The 17347-nt window shown below is 47.0% G+C and overlaps 1 protein-coding gene across 1 annotated transcript in view; it reads right to left on the reverse strand.

Annotated features, from left to right (window-relative positions):
* Positions 1-17347, reverse strand: part of LOC137331665 (unconventional myosin-VIIa-like) — a 252700-nt gene that overhangs the window by 109383 nt on the left and 125970 nt on the right. Inside the window, exons 28-33 of the mRNA XM_067995609.1 lie at positions 12965-13091; positions 10270-10389; positions 9482-9655; positions 3619-3846; positions 1983-2147; positions 426-543 (exon numbers count right to left, since the gene is read on the reverse strand). Coding sequence (XP_067851710.1) covers positions 426-543; positions 1983-2147; positions 3619-3846; positions 9482-9655; positions 10270-10389; positions 12965-13091 — 932 coding nt within the window. The remainder of the gene's footprint in view (positions 1-425; positions 544-1982; positions 2148-3618; positions 3847-9481; positions 9656-10269; positions 10390-12964; positions 13092-17347) is intronic.

Here is a 17347-nt window from a genome sequence, read left to right on the forward strand (position 1 = left end):
GCATCATAGTCAAGCCTGATACCGTCCTCACTGGATGACCACACAAGCATGTTCTAACAGGGGTCACTGCAGAGTGATCAGGAGCAGAAACACTGGCTGATTTTTTTCTTCCTTTTCTGTCTGGTTATGTACGCACGCACATGTACACACACACAAACATATACACACACTCATACACATGTACACACACACACATACACACATACATACGTACACACATACACATGCACATACACTCATGCACATACACATTTACACACACGCATACACACAAACGCATGTACACACACGCGTACAAACACACATACGTGCACAAACATACACATGCGCATGTACACACACTCAAACACATACACACACAAACACATACACTCATATGCACATGTGCGTGTACTCACATACACACAAGCACACACAAACAATACCTGAAAATTTTGCAGCTTCAAAAAATCTGGAAAACATGAGTGTCCACTTCAAGCGAGCAAAATCAACCAGCTGTTCTTTGAGTGAGAGTGTGTCTGGCCTCTCAGTGATGAACAAATTCTTTAACAAAAAGACGAGCGATCAGTTAATCAGTAATGATTAAGTGAGATGGTCTTTTACACACAGAGCAGGTAATCACAACTCTAAACGATGAAACAAACTGAACGGCCTAGAAATTGGATGGCCCCTGAATCGGGCCACGATCCGGGTGCAGGGCTTGCTGTCCGCATCTAGTGAGGCCGGTGGCAGGACCACGGCAAATTGGTTCACCTGCCTCCTTTGCATATTACCAGTGAGCTGCGGGCGCTGGTCCCAGAGGCAGCTCCCCAGTCACAGGGTGGGGGAGAGTAAGGTTCAGGTGCTAGCTGAAGGCCTCAGGAGAGTCCAAGGGGGGAGGCAATCGGTTGTGGGGGGGGTGGGGGGGGAGGTGAGTAGGAGAGGAGGGGGCGACTGGTGGCCGGCAGCTGCCAGCGGCTCCTCCTGGCTCCACACTCGGGTTACCTTACCTGTCAGGGGGCAGCCGCCAGTGGTTCCGCTGGTTCGGTTACTGAGCACCTGAAGAACTGAACCCAATTGCACAAAGAGGCCTGAAACAGGCGTTGGGCCCCCGATTTGCCTATGCAATGAACCTAACGCCAGTTTCAGGCATGGGCCCTGGACACCTGCTGAGCAGCCCTAACCAATATGGCGGGCAGCGCAATTCCAGCGCAGAATGAGCGCGCGCACCCCACCCGCCATATTGGAACCGTAGGTGCCCGTTTTACACCTGTAAGCCGGTGCAGCGTGATCCAATTTCAAGGCCAGCTCTTTGAACACCTAATGACAAAAGTGAGGAATCAAACTATTAACCTGGTTGTCAGGTGGCAGCATATGTGCCACAGACACAGAGCAACAGAGAAACAGTGAGCCGGCCTGCCTGTGTGTGCAGCACACAGACCTCAACTCCCAATTTAGATCAGGCCTCACTGGGTATTTCTTTTGGACCTCATGCCGATCAGACCCCTTTGTGTTGTTCACTCAAAGACTCCCAGGAGTGGAAGGGTCCCGCAGTTTGGTCATTTCTGTGGCACTCTGTGCTCAGGTAGATCAAGAATCAGGTCTGTTATGGGACTGAAAACACATCTTCATTCCTCACACCTGCATTTTGCCATTTCCCAAATGAAAGGCTGTGACCCTCGACCCTCGACCCGGCCACTGGGACCAATAGGAGAGGTTGGCCCATCTGAATTTCCCAACCCCTGTTTGGCATCTCATCTTTACTCAGCATTTCCAGGAGTGATTGAGAAAAGCTGAAGGGGGGGGGTGGGGGGTGCCGAGCACTGAGCTCCAACTACTAATGAAAAAGGCAACAGTAATTCAGCACTGAAGGGGTTAAGCTGGACAGCTGTTTCTGTCGTTACTCAGCTGTCCGTTACGCAGCTGTCAAGCAGTCGTCTCTCATTTATCCTGATTTCACTCCTGGGGTTAAATCTCTTTGGACAGTGGAGTTACTCATGTACCTTGACCTTCGCTGTGATCTGTTGGCACCATTTCTCCGCTGATTTGCTCCCTAAGAGTTTATCGGAGACACAGGCGTGCACGACCTTCAGCCCTTTCTCAATCTCGACGTCCACTCCGAACTTCACGTAGTAATGTTTAGCAGCAATTTCCACCAGCTCTTCCTCCTGAGAGTTTGTAGTGACAGCGGTTAACCCACCTGAAGATACCCTGGTACCCACAGAGCACGCTCAACCCAGAACAGCCCCACCCTGACCGTAGGACAGCTTTCCCTAGAACTTGGGCAGCCCCACCCAGAGCTCGGGACGGTGTTTCCCAGAGCTCGGGACGGTGTTTCCCAGACCTCGAGATGGCGTTTCCCAGACCTCGGGACGGTGTTTCCCAGAGCTCGAGATGGCGTTTCCCAGACCTCGAGATGGCGTTTCTCAGAGCTCGGGACGGTGTTTCCCAGAGCTCGAGATGGCGTTTCCCAGACCTCGGGACGGTGTTTCCCAGAGCTCGAGATGGCATTTCCCAGACCTCGAGATGGCGTTTCTCAGAGCTCGGGCGGCGTTTCCCAGAGCTCGGGACAGTGTTTCCCAGAGCTCGAGATGGCGTTTCCCAGAGCTCGAGATGGCGTTTCCCAGAGCTCGAGATGGCGTTTCCCAGAGCTCGAGATGGCGTTTCTCAGAGCTCGGGCGGCGTTTCCCAGACCTCGGGACGGTGTTTCCCAGACCTCGGGACGGTGTTTCCCAGAGCTCGAGATGGCGTTTCCCAGAGCTCGAGATGGCGTTTCCCAGAGCTCGAGATGGCGTTTCCCAGAGCTCGAGATGGCGTTTCCCAGAGCTCGAGATGGCGTTTCCCAGAGCTCGAGATGGCGTTTCCCAGAGCTCGAGATGGCATTTCCCAGAGCTCAGGACGGCGCTTCCCCTGATGTCGGGACAGTGTTCCCCAGAGTTCGGGATTGCGTTTCCCAGAGCTCGGGATAGCGTTTCCCAGAGCTCGGGACAGCGTTTCCCAGAGCTCGGGACAGCGTTTCACAAAGTTCGGGGCAGTGTTCCCCAGAGCTCGGGACAGCGTTTCCCAGAGCTCGGGACAGCGTTTCCCAGAGCTCGGGACAGCGTTTCCCAGAGCTCGGGACAGCGTTTCCCAGAGCTCGGGACAGTGTTTCCAAGAGCTCGGGACAGCGTTTCCAAGAGCTCGGGACAGCGTTTCCAAGAGCTCGGGACAGCGTTTCTCAGAGCTGGGACAGCATTTCTTGTTGAGCTAAATCAAGCTGAAGAGGGAGGAATAAAAATAATCTTGGTTCCCGTTCCAGATCGCTATCGGTGACCCTCGTTGGAAAGTGCACAGGCTCTGCTGTGATGCCCTCCACAGTGGAATATCTTGATGACACTCACTGTCTAGGCTCACAAATGAAGAATGGCCACTGGGCCAGAGGCCCGTCTGTGCCCCAGCAAGAGTGAGAAACTTCAGGGGAGTGGGGAAGGACAGAGAAATTTGTGAAAGCATAATGATTATAATCTAATTACAACAAAATTAGCATCGTATATACATGCAAAAAATGACATGCCTTCAATAATGAGTTGATAATGAGATGCTAATTATATGTATAATTATCATAAATGCGTGACGGACAGATCCCACCAGATTCCCTACCTTTTCACACCGATATTCACCAAATCTAATGCCTCGGACGATCTGTTGGTAGATGAGATCTGTGCTGATGGGGTCCTCGCTGCAGTCGTGCCAAGGTGTGAAGATCTCTTTGCGGAAAAACAGGCGCCATGGGGCATGGCGCTCCTGCCCGCCCTGCCCCTTCACATACTGCTCACACTGGGAGATGCCGTCCATCACATGATCTGTGCCACTCCCGAGAGAGGAGACCTAGCAGTAGGAAGAGTCGGCAGTGCAGGTGAGAGGGCAGCAACTGACAGCTAGGCTCACGTTCGGTAAAAATCCGTTTTTTTATTAAAATCGAGAAACCCAGGCCTAGGCCCGAGGCCCATAGTGCCAGGTACAACCAGGGTCGAAAGGAGTTGGAGAGGATATGAGACACATTCTGCGACCAGCAGTCGGATGATGCCAATCCTGGGTTTTAAAAACCAGCAGATCAATGAGGGAAGGAAGGATTAAGGAGGCGAGGAGTCCTAGGAATGAATGATATAGAGCTGGGGGAACAATACGATGAGTCTGGATTTCAACACACCGAGGATGTAGGGAGGAAGAAGAACAGGTAGTGCAGGGTATTTGGAGCTTAGGAGGAACAAGAGAAGAAAGTTTAGAGGAACAATAACCAACAATAAAGATTAGGAAAGAATTTATGCAGCACCTTTCATGACCTCAGGATGGCCCAAAGCGCTTTACAGCCAATGAAGTACTTGTGATGTGTCGTCACTGTTGTAATGTAGGAAGCACTGCAACCAATTTGTGCACAGCATGATCCCACAAACAGCAATGTGATAATGACCAGATAATCTGCTTTAGTGACGTTGGTTGAGGGATAATTGTTGGCCAGGACACGGGGAGATCTCCCCTCATCTTCTTCGAATAGTGCCACAGGATCTTTTATGTCCACCTGAGAAGGCAGACGGAGCCTCGGTTTAACATCTCATCTGAAAGACAACACTTCTGACTAGTGGTATCCCTGCGGGATCTGTGCTGGGGCCTCAGCTTTTCAGTATATTTATAAATGACTTGGATGAAGGAATAGGGAGCACGAGAACCAAATTTACTGACAACACCAAGTTGGGTGACACAGTAAACAGTGTAGATGGGAGCAGAAAGTTGCAAAGGGACATTGATAGATTGAGTGAGTGGGCAAAACTGTAGCAGATGGAGTTCAAAGTGGGAAAGTGTGAGGTCATCCACTTTGGACCTAAGAAAGATAGATCAGAGTATTTTCTAAATGGCGAAAGCTAGGAACTGTGGAGGAGCAGAGAGATTTAGGGGTCCAAGTACAGAAATCATTAAAAGCAATTGGACATGTACAAAAAATAATTAAAAAGGCTAATGGAATGTTGGCCTTTATCTCAAGGGGGTTGGAATACAAAGGGGTGGAAGTTATCTTACAGCTGCAAAGAGCTCTGATTAGACCACATCTGGAGTGCTGTATTCAGTTCTGATCAGAAATTAAAGATAATATTAAATCAAAGGAAGAGGCATATAAAGTTACCAGAAAAAGCAGTAAGCCTGAGGATTGGGAGCATTTTAGAATTCAGCAAAGGAGGACCAAGAAATTGATAAAGAAAGAGAAAATAGAATATGAGAGTAAACTAGCGAGAAACATAAAAACGGACTGTAAAAGCTTCTATAGGTAGGTAAAAAGGAAAAGGCTGGCGAAGGCAAATGTGGGTCCCTTACAGACAGAGACGGGAGAATTTATAATGGGGAATAAGGAAATGGCAGAGAAATTAAACAAATACTTTGTGTCTGTCTTCACGGAAGAAGAAACAAAAAACTTCCCAGAAATACTAGAGAACCAAGGGTTTGGCGAGAATGAGGAACTGAAGGAAATTAGTATTAGTAAAAAAATAGTACCAGAGAAATTAATGGGACTGAAAGTCGATAAATTCCCTGGACCTGATAACCTGCGTCCCAGGGTTTTGAAAGAGGTGGCTATAGAGATAGCGGATGCATTGGTTGTCATCTTCCAAAATTCTGTAGATTCTGGAATGGTTCCTGCAGATTGGAGGGTGGCAAATGTAGCCCCACTATTTAAGAAAGGAGGGAGAGAGAAAACAGGGAACTACAGACCGGTTAGCCTCACATCAGTAGTAGGGAAAATGCTAGAGTCTATTATAAAGCATGTGATAACAGGACACTTAGAAAATAATAATAGGATTTGGCAGAGTCAACATGGATTTATGAAAGGGAAATCATGTTTGACAAACCTATTGGAGTTCTTTGAGGATGTAACTAGTAGAATAGATAAGGGAGAACCAGTGGATGTGGTGTATTTGGATTTTCAGAAGGCTTTAGTCCCATACAGGAGGTTGGTGAACAAAGTTAGAAAACATGGAATTGGGGGTAATATACTGGCATGGATTGAGAATTGGTTAACAGACAGAAAACAGAGAGTAGGAATAAACAGGTCTTTCTCAGGTTGGCAGATTGTGACTAGTGGGGTACCGCAGGGATCGGTGCTTGGGCCCCAGCTATTCACAATCTATATCAATGATTTGGATGAGGGGACCAAATGCAATACTTCCAAATTTGCTGATGACACAAAACTAGGTGGGATTGTGAGTTGTGAGGAAGATGCAAAGAGGCTTCAAGGGGATATAGACAGGCTAAGTGAGTGGGCAAGAACATGGCAGATGGAATATAATGTGGAAAAATGTGAAGTTATCCACTTTGGTAGGAAAAACAGAAATGCAGAATATTTTTTAAATGGTGAGAGATTGGGAAATGTTGATATTCAAATGGACCTGGATGTCCTTGTACATGAGTCACTGAAAGCTAACATGCAGGTGCAGGAAGTAATTAGGAAGGCAAATGGCATGTTGGCCTTTATTACAAGAGATTTAAGTACAGGAGTAAAGATATCTTACTGCAATTATATAGGGCCTTGGTGAGACCGCACCTGGGGTATTGTGTGCAATTTTGGTCTCCTTACCTAAGAAAGGATATATTTGCCATAGAGGGAGTGCAACAAAGGTTCACCAGACTGATTCCTGAGATGGTAGAATTGTGGTATGAGGAGAGATTGAGTAGACTGGGCCTGAATTCTCTAGAGTTTAGAAGAATGAGAGGTGATCTCATTGAAACATACAAACTTCTTAGAGGGCTCGACAGGGTAGATGCAGGGAGGATGTTTCCCCTGGCTGGGGAGTCTGGAACCAGGGGTCACAGTCTCAGAATAAGGGGTTGGCCATTTAGGACTGAGATGAGGAGAAATTTCTTCACTCAGAGGGTAGTGAATCTTTGGAATTCTCTACCCCGGATCAATAAATTTCTAGATATTAAGGGCATCAAGGGATATGGGGATGGTGCAGGAAAATGGCATTGAGGTAGAAGATCAGCCATGATCTTGTTGAATGGCGGAGCAGGCTCGAGGGGCCGGATGGCCTACTCCTGCTCCTATTTCTTATGTTCTTATGTTCAAAGGGATGGAAGTTATGCTACAGTTATATAAAGCTCCGGTTAGACCCCATCTGGAATACTGTGTTCAGTTCTGGGCACCGCACCTCAGGGAGGATATATTGGCCTTGGAGGGGGTGCAGTGCAAATTCACCAGAATGAGACCCGGCCAAAAGGGTTAAATTATGAGGACGGGTTGCATAGACTGGGCTTGTATTCCCTTGAATATAGAAAATTAAGGGGTGATCTAATTGAGGTGTTTAAGGTGATTAAAGGATTTGATAGGGTAGATAGAGAAACTATTTCCTCTGTTCGGACAGTCCAGAACAAGGAGGCAAACCTTAAAATTAGAGCTCGGCCGTTCAGGGGAGATGTCAGGAAGCACTTCTTCACACAAAGGGTAGTGGAAATCGGGAATTCTCTCCCCCAAAAAGCTGTTGAGGTTGGGGCTCAATTGAAAAATTCAGAACTGAGATTGATAGATTTTTGTTAGGTGAGTGTATTAAGGGTTACGGAACCAAGGCGGGTAAAATGGAGTTAAGATACAGATCAGCCATGATCCAACTGAATGGCAGAACAGGCTTGAGGGGCTGAATGGCCTATTCCTGTTCCTACGTAAAGGTTGCAACTTAGAGGTTGGGGGTGAGAGGTGAGAGAGGGATTGCCTATGGAGTGACCATCCTGTTTTGGATCCCACCTAGGAGTGTGCGAGGTGCTAGAAGAGCCTCCACATGTAGGAACGGTGTTGACGATAGTTGCTAAGGTGAAAAAGGCATTTGCAGAAAGAGGCAAAAAGCTTATTGAAGTCAGTTTTAGCAATGAAGGTGTTGAGGGACTTCCCTTTGCTGTACCTTAAGGCAGAGGGTTTGACAATTATGCCGGATTATAAAATATAATCGTCGGTTGGTTGATTACTCCAGGTCCTAGTTTTTAACGACATGTTGCTAAGGAATCTTACACCAGGTTATAGTCCATCAGTGTGAGAGAGATTGATCTGGCGATGATGTTGCCGATTCTGATACCAACAGGCAGACATTTTGATGGTCCCACAATTTAAAACCCAGACCCTCATTTTACAAATAACATCCATACACCCACAACCCCAGCGCTGGAGGTGGCAGTTCCAGTAAGCTGGAACATGGAGATAATAGAGTTGAAAAGGTGTGTTGTTGTTTGGTACAATGTTGCACTTACACATAGCGGCATCTACACTTAAATTTAACAGATATAGTTGATAATTACCAGCTCCCCCCCCCACACCACCCCCCCCACAACAAGATGAATTCAAAATGTGGGATCCAGGATCCTTTTCCCCTTTTGGTTCCTAGAGCATTAATCTCTCAGTTTTTGGGTTTAGTAACTCTGACTTTCATCCAAGGGGGTGAGTAAAGGCCGGTGACTTTGGAAATGGACCGGGCAGAGTTATATGGAGAAGAAATGTAGAGCTGGAAACTCCTGATAAACAGAGTTGACATTATCTGAGCAGATGGGGGAGGAATTTGGGGGTGGGACCAGGATCTGCCAGGTCTCTGCCCCTTTCTTTTACCCCTTTGCATTGAGGGTCCTCCTTCTACACCCACCGCCCCCCCCCTCCCATCCCACCACTGTCCCAGAAAAGGAAGCGGGGCTGACAGGATAACACCACCCGACAGAAATCCTGCCCGGTTCTGCCTCCAGTGGAACGTGCGGCTGGGTGGCACGAGGACGTTCCCCGTGCCAGCCCGACACAATGGTGGAAGTGGGGCCCATGTTGTTGGTTTCTCAACAGCAAGCAGACGCAGGGCAAGCAAATAAAAATTGGGATCATCAGCCAGAATGGCTTGGGCCTCCTCAAGATGCCACTCACAAATCCCTCACCCCACCCCTTGAAGGGGCAGGGCAGGTTCCCAGGGGGCTCCATGAATAGCATGGGTCCAGCTCTCTTTTCCCTAATGGCTGCACCCCGTGGTTTAGGAAGGGGCCTATGTTAAGGCAGACTGGTGGGCAGATGTCCTGCCCAGACTCCGGTGCTGCAACGCCCTCCCATGAATTCCCACGCACTGGCATTGACATGCTGTCTTTGAAATGTTGTCAGTGAACTGGCATGCTGTATGCACGACCTGGCGTAGCAGGGAATGAATGGCACATTGTGTCAGAAGATCAACATGCCTTCCTTCAGCAGCACCACCTGTTCAAATGGAGGATTTTCCTTCTTCTAAGGCCAAGCTGGGTTACTAAAAAGAGCCCGCACCAGAGAGGGTCCCCCTCAACCACCTATCGCACACCTTCTCAAGCTGGCCCCCTAACCCCATTCTGGACTCTCAGTCATCTCCTCACTCTGCCACTCCTCTCCCGACCCATCCCAACTCGCCAGTTGCCTCCTCAACCCTCCCAACCCATCCCATCCCAGCCACCTCTGCAGACACTCAGATACACTGGAGTGCACACTGTAGTAACTTACGGTGTGATACAGCGCAATGTAGATAGAGAATCCGAAGGAATCCTTCAGCCCGATTTTGCCTGCGAGGGATTTGCACAACTCATTGGCTGTGGTAGCGGAATCGATGAGGACCGAACAGCTCAATCCGCTCATCAGAGTCACGGTCACCTTGATTGGCTGCTTCGACTTGGTCGCCTGTGAGAAAAGTAACAAGAACAGAGTCCGCCTGTCAACAAAGTCCGCCTGTCAACGATAGCCTGTCACTAGGGACTGCATGTCTATAAACACCTCCTGTCCGTAGGCCGTCAGTGCTATCGTGCACGGTTCCAAAAATGCACCAGGTGTATCTCCAGTGCCCACCTGGCCCCTGCTGCTGTAAACGCCAGCACCTGTCCACTATGGGGAGGGGGAGTGCCCAAGCACCCCTCTGCATTCCCCCCCCCCCGACCCCAGCTCCCCATGTAAGGGGACTAATCCTAAGATTTCTCGAAGAAAAAATGTCCCCCGTCTTTGGAGGTCCAGGTTGTTTCTATAACCTGCCCCCACTGGTGAGGCCCACTTACAAATTTCTGGAGGCCCTTTATGGGTCAAGGAAGCAGGAACTCCCTGTATAGGAGCCTTCACCACCACTCAAAGCCCAAACTCACCTGAATACACAGTACAAATAAAGCCCAAACTCCCACCCCTGCACCTGAATACACAGTACAAATGAGGCCGCGTGGCATTAGATGAACTCATTGCTTGTTCTCTGTACCCCACACAAATAGAGTTTCTCTGCCTTGCACAATCAGTGTAATCTGCGTCCATACCTCCAGCTCCAGGTAGCTCGGTGGCTCTTTCCGAGCTCCATTTGCAAACGTGCGTCGCAGTCGTTCCGCACAGTAGGGAGCATATCCTGAAGGCCCCTCCCGAATGAAGTTACGCAGATACTAATAAAAGTAAAAACAAATGATACACAACCTTCTTTACAGAGAAAACATTCTCCACTTTAAATCGAAATGGAACATTACTTTTTATTTCTGTTCCACTTCAGCTCTCACCCAACTACACGCCGCAGGTTTAGAGTCGGAGCAAAGCCGAGACCGTTTAACATCGATGCTTAACTAGCAGCGTGTCAAGGCTCCAGGAGTCTCATTCCACTGTGTTCTGGTGTCAGGTCCAGAACAAGGCTGTGTTCACACTGTAACTGCAGTGGTGTAAGGTGGACCCAAGGAAGTTACGCTAAACTTTTATAAAACACCAGTTAGGCCTCAGCTGGAGTATTGTGTCCAATTCTGGGCACCACACTTTAGGAAGGATGTCAAGGCCTTAGAGAGGGTGCAGAGGAGATTTACTAGAATGGTACCAGGGATGAGGGACTTCAGTTATGTGGAGAGACCGGAGAAGCTGGGATTGTTCTCTTTAGAGCAGAGGCGGTTAAGCGGAGATTTAATTGAGGTGTTCAAAATCATGAAGGGTTTTGATAGAGTAAATAAGGAGAAACTGTTTTCACTGGCAGGAGGGTCGGTAACCAGAGGACACAGATTGAAGATAATTGGCAAAAGAAACAGAGGGGAGAAGAGAATTTTTTTTATGCAGCGAGTTGTTATGATCTGGAATGCCCTGCCTGAGAGGGCGGTGGAAGCAGATTCAATAGTAACTTTCAAAAGGGAATTGGATAAATACTTGGAAAGGAAAAAATTGCAGGGCTATGGGGAAAGAGCAGGGGAGTGGGACTAATTGGGTAGCTGTTTCAAAGAGCCGGCACAGGCACGATGGACTGAATGGCCTCCTTCTATGCTGCATGATTCTATGATTTCTCACTGACTCTGCAGTTATAGTGTGAATAGATGCTCCCTTAGACTTCAGCCCGCATTGGTCCAACATGGATCAGGAACAGACTCTGTGGATATCAGGTAAATATAGGACTGGGTCCAAGTGTAATGCCCCCTCCTCCCAACCACTCCATTATCATATGGCCCCCCCAACATTCAGTGCCCAAGCTCACATACAAAACATGAGGGGCTGCCAGTGCCCAAGGAATCAGACCACACCATGAGACATTAGGGGTAATTGTAAACCACCCACGAGTGCCTTGTCCGGCAAGGACTCATATCAGAAATTCGGGTGCACATTGCAGATGATTTTTAGCCATTTCAAATGAATGGTTGGCATCTCGCGTGCAGTTCATGTCGGAATTTCCGACTTGCGGTGCTGATGGGCAAGGCTCCGTGCCGGGAGTGTGCAGTTGGAAATTATCCAGGAGATGATTGACAGGAGAACAAGATCAGAGGGAAGGAAAAAAAACACTACGGCTATGGCACTCCGCCAGGTAGCAGAGGAGATCTGGGCTTGGTACTTGCAATTAGCATGGAGCTGTGCCAAGTCCAGTACTGAACATGGAATCAGCCGACTTGCCAGGAAGTTGCCAACCTCCACTTTCCAATTGAGGTTGACACTGCCTCAAGGCAGCGACATTTCAAACGGGGCTTCACACTGCTCCTGGTTTGTCTGTCGGGACAATTGTGAAGAAAGAGACAAGTCAAGTGGGATCAAATATAAGATCCCTGCGGCTTCAAAAGTTGGAAAGGAGCCCAGCAAACCACTGCTGCCTTTCTTTACGAGCTGGTTCAATGTGGCACACATGCCAGCCTGACGTATTGTCAACATTAACAACTCCATTCAGTCAGCGTTTCAGGTTCAAGTACAACCAGCAAAGGCCAATCGACCAATTCACAAACTGGGCGGTCTTCAAATTCATAACTGGAGGCGCATTTCACAGGGAGAAAAATCACTCACATGGTGTTCGTAAACGGTAATTAATTTTTCAACTACTGTCTTCCAGAAATTCTCAAACCAATCACCTACAGAAGATGGAGGGCGGGGCAGCTCTGAAATGTCCTTAGGATAAAGCGAGGGTACCCACATCAAACTAAATACAGAGGGTGAACACCATGACATTTCCCTGCACAAACCTGCCTGAAGGTGGGGTGTACGGTGGGACTAACAGTCACAAACCCGCCTGTGGGTGGGGTGTACGGTGGGACTAACAGTCACAAACCCGCCTGTGGGTGGGGTGTACGGTGGGACTAACAGTCACAAACCCGCCTGTGGGTGGGGTGGGCAGTGGGACTAACAGTCACAAACCCGCCCGTGGGTGGGGTGTACGGTGGGACTAACAGTCACAAACCCGCCTGTGGGTGGGGTGTACGGTGGGACTAACAGTCACAAACCCGCCCGTGGGTGGGGTGTACAGTGAGACTAACAGTCACAAACCCGCCTGTGGGTGGGGTGTACAGTGGGACTAACAGTCACAAACCCACCCGTGGGTGGGGTGTACAGTGGGACTAACAGTCACAAACCTGCCTGTGGGTGGGGTGTACAGTGGGACTAACAGTCACAAACCTGCCTGTGGGTGGGGGGAACAGTGGGACTAACAGTCACAAACCCGCCTGTGGGTGGGGTGTACAGTGGGACTAACAGTCACAAACCCGCCTGTGGGTGGGGGGGAACAGTGGGACTAACCTTCATGAATCCATCAGTAGGTGGAAAGCAGCCAACACTGAGAGACATTAGAATCCAGCCTCTGGCATAAACGCTCTTGTTGTAACATCCAGACAGCTGCTTACAGATTTGACAGTAAATCTCATCCCTGCAATAAGAACAAGGGAAGAGTCAGAAGGTTCAGTTTTATTGACAGAGGAGATATAGCTCTTTCCTTTTGCATCTAATGCTGTTTCAGTTTACTGATAGCACAGTGAGACCATTTGCATTGTGTGGTAACCTGGAGATAGGGCCTGGTTCTAGAGCTCTCCTTATCTGACCCTATATGGATGAACAAAACAATACAAAGTGAGATAAGAAAGAAAGATGAACTCCGCAAAACCTGCTGGGAGAATGGTGAGAGGATCACTGGGAGGAATTACATAGAATTACCTGGAATTTACAGCACAGAAACAGGCCATTCGGCCCAATTGATCCATGCCAGTGTTTATGCTCCACACGAGCCTCCTCCCTCCCTACTTCATCTAACCCTATCAGCATATCCTTCTATTCCTTTCTCCCTCGTGTGTTTATCTAGCTTCCCCTTAAATGCATCTATGCTATTCGCCTCAACTATTCATTGTGGTAGCGAATTCCACATTCTAACCATTCTCTGGGTAAAGAAGTTTCTCCTGAATTCCCTATTGGTTAGACATGTTGGACCTGGATTGTGTGTGATTCTCCCGCTGTTTCTCTGGGGGGAGACCTGTAGAACCCCTGAGGAATTTCAGGGCTGGTAAAAATTGTGAAAATTTATATAATTGCCGATGCTGAAAGTAACAGCAAGAAATTCTTACAGAACCAGAGAGTTGGCGGACTAGAACTGAGAAGCCTAAAGAATGCCAACGAGACTGTGACCCTGCGTGATCATTCCCATTGATTACTTCCTTCATCCATTCACAAGAGAAGACACTAACATGCTGTCCATAATCCAAGATAATTCAAGTAGATATAACAACTTTGACATGAATGAAATGGAGATTTCATAGAGGCTCAAAGGGCTTAAAACAAACAAACCTGAAGGATGGATGACATTTATTCAAGGGCACAAAGGGGGTAATTTTAACCTAACCCATCCAGTGGGCAATTGACAGGATCAGGTTGAATGCTGGTTTTATATCCACCCAATATTACTCATTGACTTCAAAGCAGAGTAAGATCGGGTGAGGTGTAAAATCAACATTGCACCCGATCCTGTCAGTTCCCGATGGGCGGGTTTAGTTAAAATTGCCTCCTCTAGGTCACCTTGAACCGGTACAGAGGAAAGCCACTCTGCCAATCCCTAGCGTCAGGGGACTGAGTCATGAGGAAAGACTGAAGACTCCCCCTCGACACTAGGGCTCTTCAGCCTTGACAGCAGGAAACTCAGAGAGGACCTCAGTGGTAAGATAGTAAGTGGCAATGACAATAGGTCATTCCAGAACACTATTTCAAATGAAGCTGTGACAGTAAGACAGTGTGGCAGAGGGGAAATGGGGGCACAGGGCGATCTTGTGCCAACTACAGATAGAAGTGAAGTGCAGGTACAATAAAGGTCATGCTAGAATGTACTACCACACATACCACCGGGATCTTACAGCAGCGGCTTAGGCACCTCCGCTGATCAGAGATGGTCTCATCCCCAGAGTTTCATGAAAAACTCCTGCATGTTCCTTAACCTGTTCCCTGGTCAGGTACAAAAAATAATTTAAAAAGCCAATAGAATGTTGACCTTTATCTCAAGACGGCTGGAATACATAAGAACATAAGAATATAAGAAATAGGAGCAGGAGTAGGCCATACGGCCTCTCAAGCCTGCTCCGCCATTCAGTAAGATCATGGCTGATCTTTGACCTCAACTCCACTTTCCCATCCTATCCCCGTATCCTTTCATTCCCCTAGAGTCCAAAAATCTATCAATTTCAGTCTTGAAAATACTCAACAACTCAGCATCCTCAGCCCTCTGGGTAGAAAATTCAAAAGATTCACCACTCTCTGAGTGAAGAAATTCCTCCTCATCTCAGTCCTAAATAACCCACCCCTTATCCTGAGACTATGCCCCCTAGTTCTAGACTCTCCAGTCAGGGCAAACAGCCTCTCCGCATTTACCCTGTCAAGCCCTCTAAGAATTTTATACGTTTCAATGAGATCACCTCTCATTCTTCTAAACTCCAGAGAATATAGGCCCATTCTTCTCACTCTCTCCTCATAGGACAACCCTGTTATCCCAGGAATCAATCTAGTGAACCTTCATTGCACCGCCTCTAAGGTAAGTATATCCTTCCTTAGATAAGGAGACCAAAACTGTACTCCAGGTGAGGTCTCATCAAAGACCTGTGCAATTGTAGTAAGACACCGAGATATTAGGACAGGTGACCAAGACTTCCTTATTCTTATACTCTAAACTTGCAATAAAGGCCAACATACCATTTGCCTTCCTAATTGCTTGCTGTATCTGCATGTTAACTTTCTGTGTTTCGTGGACAAAGACTCTCTGAGCATCAACATTTAATAGTTTCTCATCATTTAAAAAAATATACAGTTTTTCTATTCTTCCTACCAAAGTGAATAACCTCACATTTCCCCACATTATACTCCATCTGCCACCTTCTTGCCCGCTCTCCTAACCTGTCTATGTCCCTTTGCAGCCTCTTTGTGTCCTCTTCACAGCTCACTTTCCCACCTAGCTTTGTATCATCAGCAAACTTGGATACAATACACTTTCTCCCTTCATCTAAGTCATTAATATAGATTGTAAATAGCTGAGGCCCAAGCACTGATCCTTGCGGCACCCCACCAGTTACAGCCTGCCAACTGAAAATGACCCATTTATTCCTACTCTCCATTTTCTGTCCGTTAACCAATTTTCTATCCATGCTAATATATTACCCCCAACCCCATGAGCCCTTATCTTGTATAACAACCTTTTATGCGGTACCGTATCGAATGCCTTTTGAAAATCCAAATATACTACATCCACTGGTTCCCCTTTATCTACCCTGCTAGTTACATTCTCAAAAAACTCTAATAGATTTGTCAAACATGATTTCCCTTTCATAAAACCATGTTGACTCTGCCTAATCATATTATGATTTTCTAAGTGCCCTGTTACTACTTCCTTAATAATGGATTCCAGCATTTTCCCGACGACTGGTGTCAGGTTAACTGGCCTGTAGTTCCCTGTTTTCTCTCTCCCTCCTTTCTTGAATAGCAGGGTTACATTTGCTACCTTCCAATCGGCTGGGACCATTTTAGAATCTAGGGAATTCTGGAAGATCACGATCCACTATCTCTGCAGCCTCCTCTTTTAGAATCCTAGGATGTAGGCCTTCAGGTCCAGGAGATTTGTCGGCTTTTAGTTCCATTGATTTCTCCAGTACTTTTTCTTTACTAATATTAATTACTTTACGTTCCTCACTCTCATTAAGCCCTTGGTTCCCCACTATTTCTGGAGTTTTTTTGTGTCTTCTACTGTGAAGACAGATACAGAATATTTGTTTAATGTCTCTGCCATTTCCTTATTTCCCATTATAATTTCTCCTGTCTCAGCCTCTAAGGGACCCACGTTTACTTTCACTAATCTCTTCCTTTTTATATACTTGTAGAAGTTCTTACATTCTGTTTTGATATTTCTTGCTAGTTTACTCTCATATTGTATTTTCTCCCTTTTTATCAATGTTTTGGTCATCCTTTGCTGGTTTCTAAAACTTTCCCAATCCTCAGGTTTACTACTCTTCTTGGCAACATTATAAGCCTCTTCTTTTAATCTAATACTATCCTTAACTTCTTTAGTTGGCCACGGATGGATCACTTTTCCTGTGGAGTTTTTATTTCTCAAGGGAATGTATGTTCATTGAGAATGATGAAATATTTCTTTAAATGTTTGCCATTGCTTATCTACTGTCATATCTTTTAATCTACCTTAGCCAACTCGCCCCTCATACCTATGGAATTGGCTTTATTGAAGTTTAAGACTCTAGTTTCTGACTTAAGTACGTCACTCTCGAACTCAATGTGAAATTCTATCGTATTATGATCGCCCTTCCCCAGAGGATGCCTTACTATGAGATTACTAATTAACCCTGTCTCATTACAAAAGACAAGGTCTAAAATAACCTGTTCCCTGGTTGGTTCCATGATGTATTGTTCTAGAAAACTGTCTCAAATGCATTCCATGGACTCGTCCTCCAAACTACCTTTACCAATTTGATTTGCCCAGTCTATATGAAGATTAAAGTCCCCCACAATTATTGCATTACCTTCGTTACAAGCTCCTATTAGTTGTTGATTAATATTCTGTCCAACAGTATTGCTATAGTTAGGGGGCCTGTAGACTACTCCCATCAGTGTTTTCTGCCCCTTGTTATTTCTTATCTTCACCCATAC

This window comes from Heptranchias perlo, chromosome 13 (assembly GCF_035084215.1).
Source record: "Heptranchias perlo isolate sHepPer1 chromosome 13, sHepPer1.hap1, whole genome shotgun sequence".
NCBI lineage: Eukaryota > Metazoa > Chordata > Chondrichthyes > Hexanchiformes > Hexanchidae > Heptranchias > Heptranchias perlo.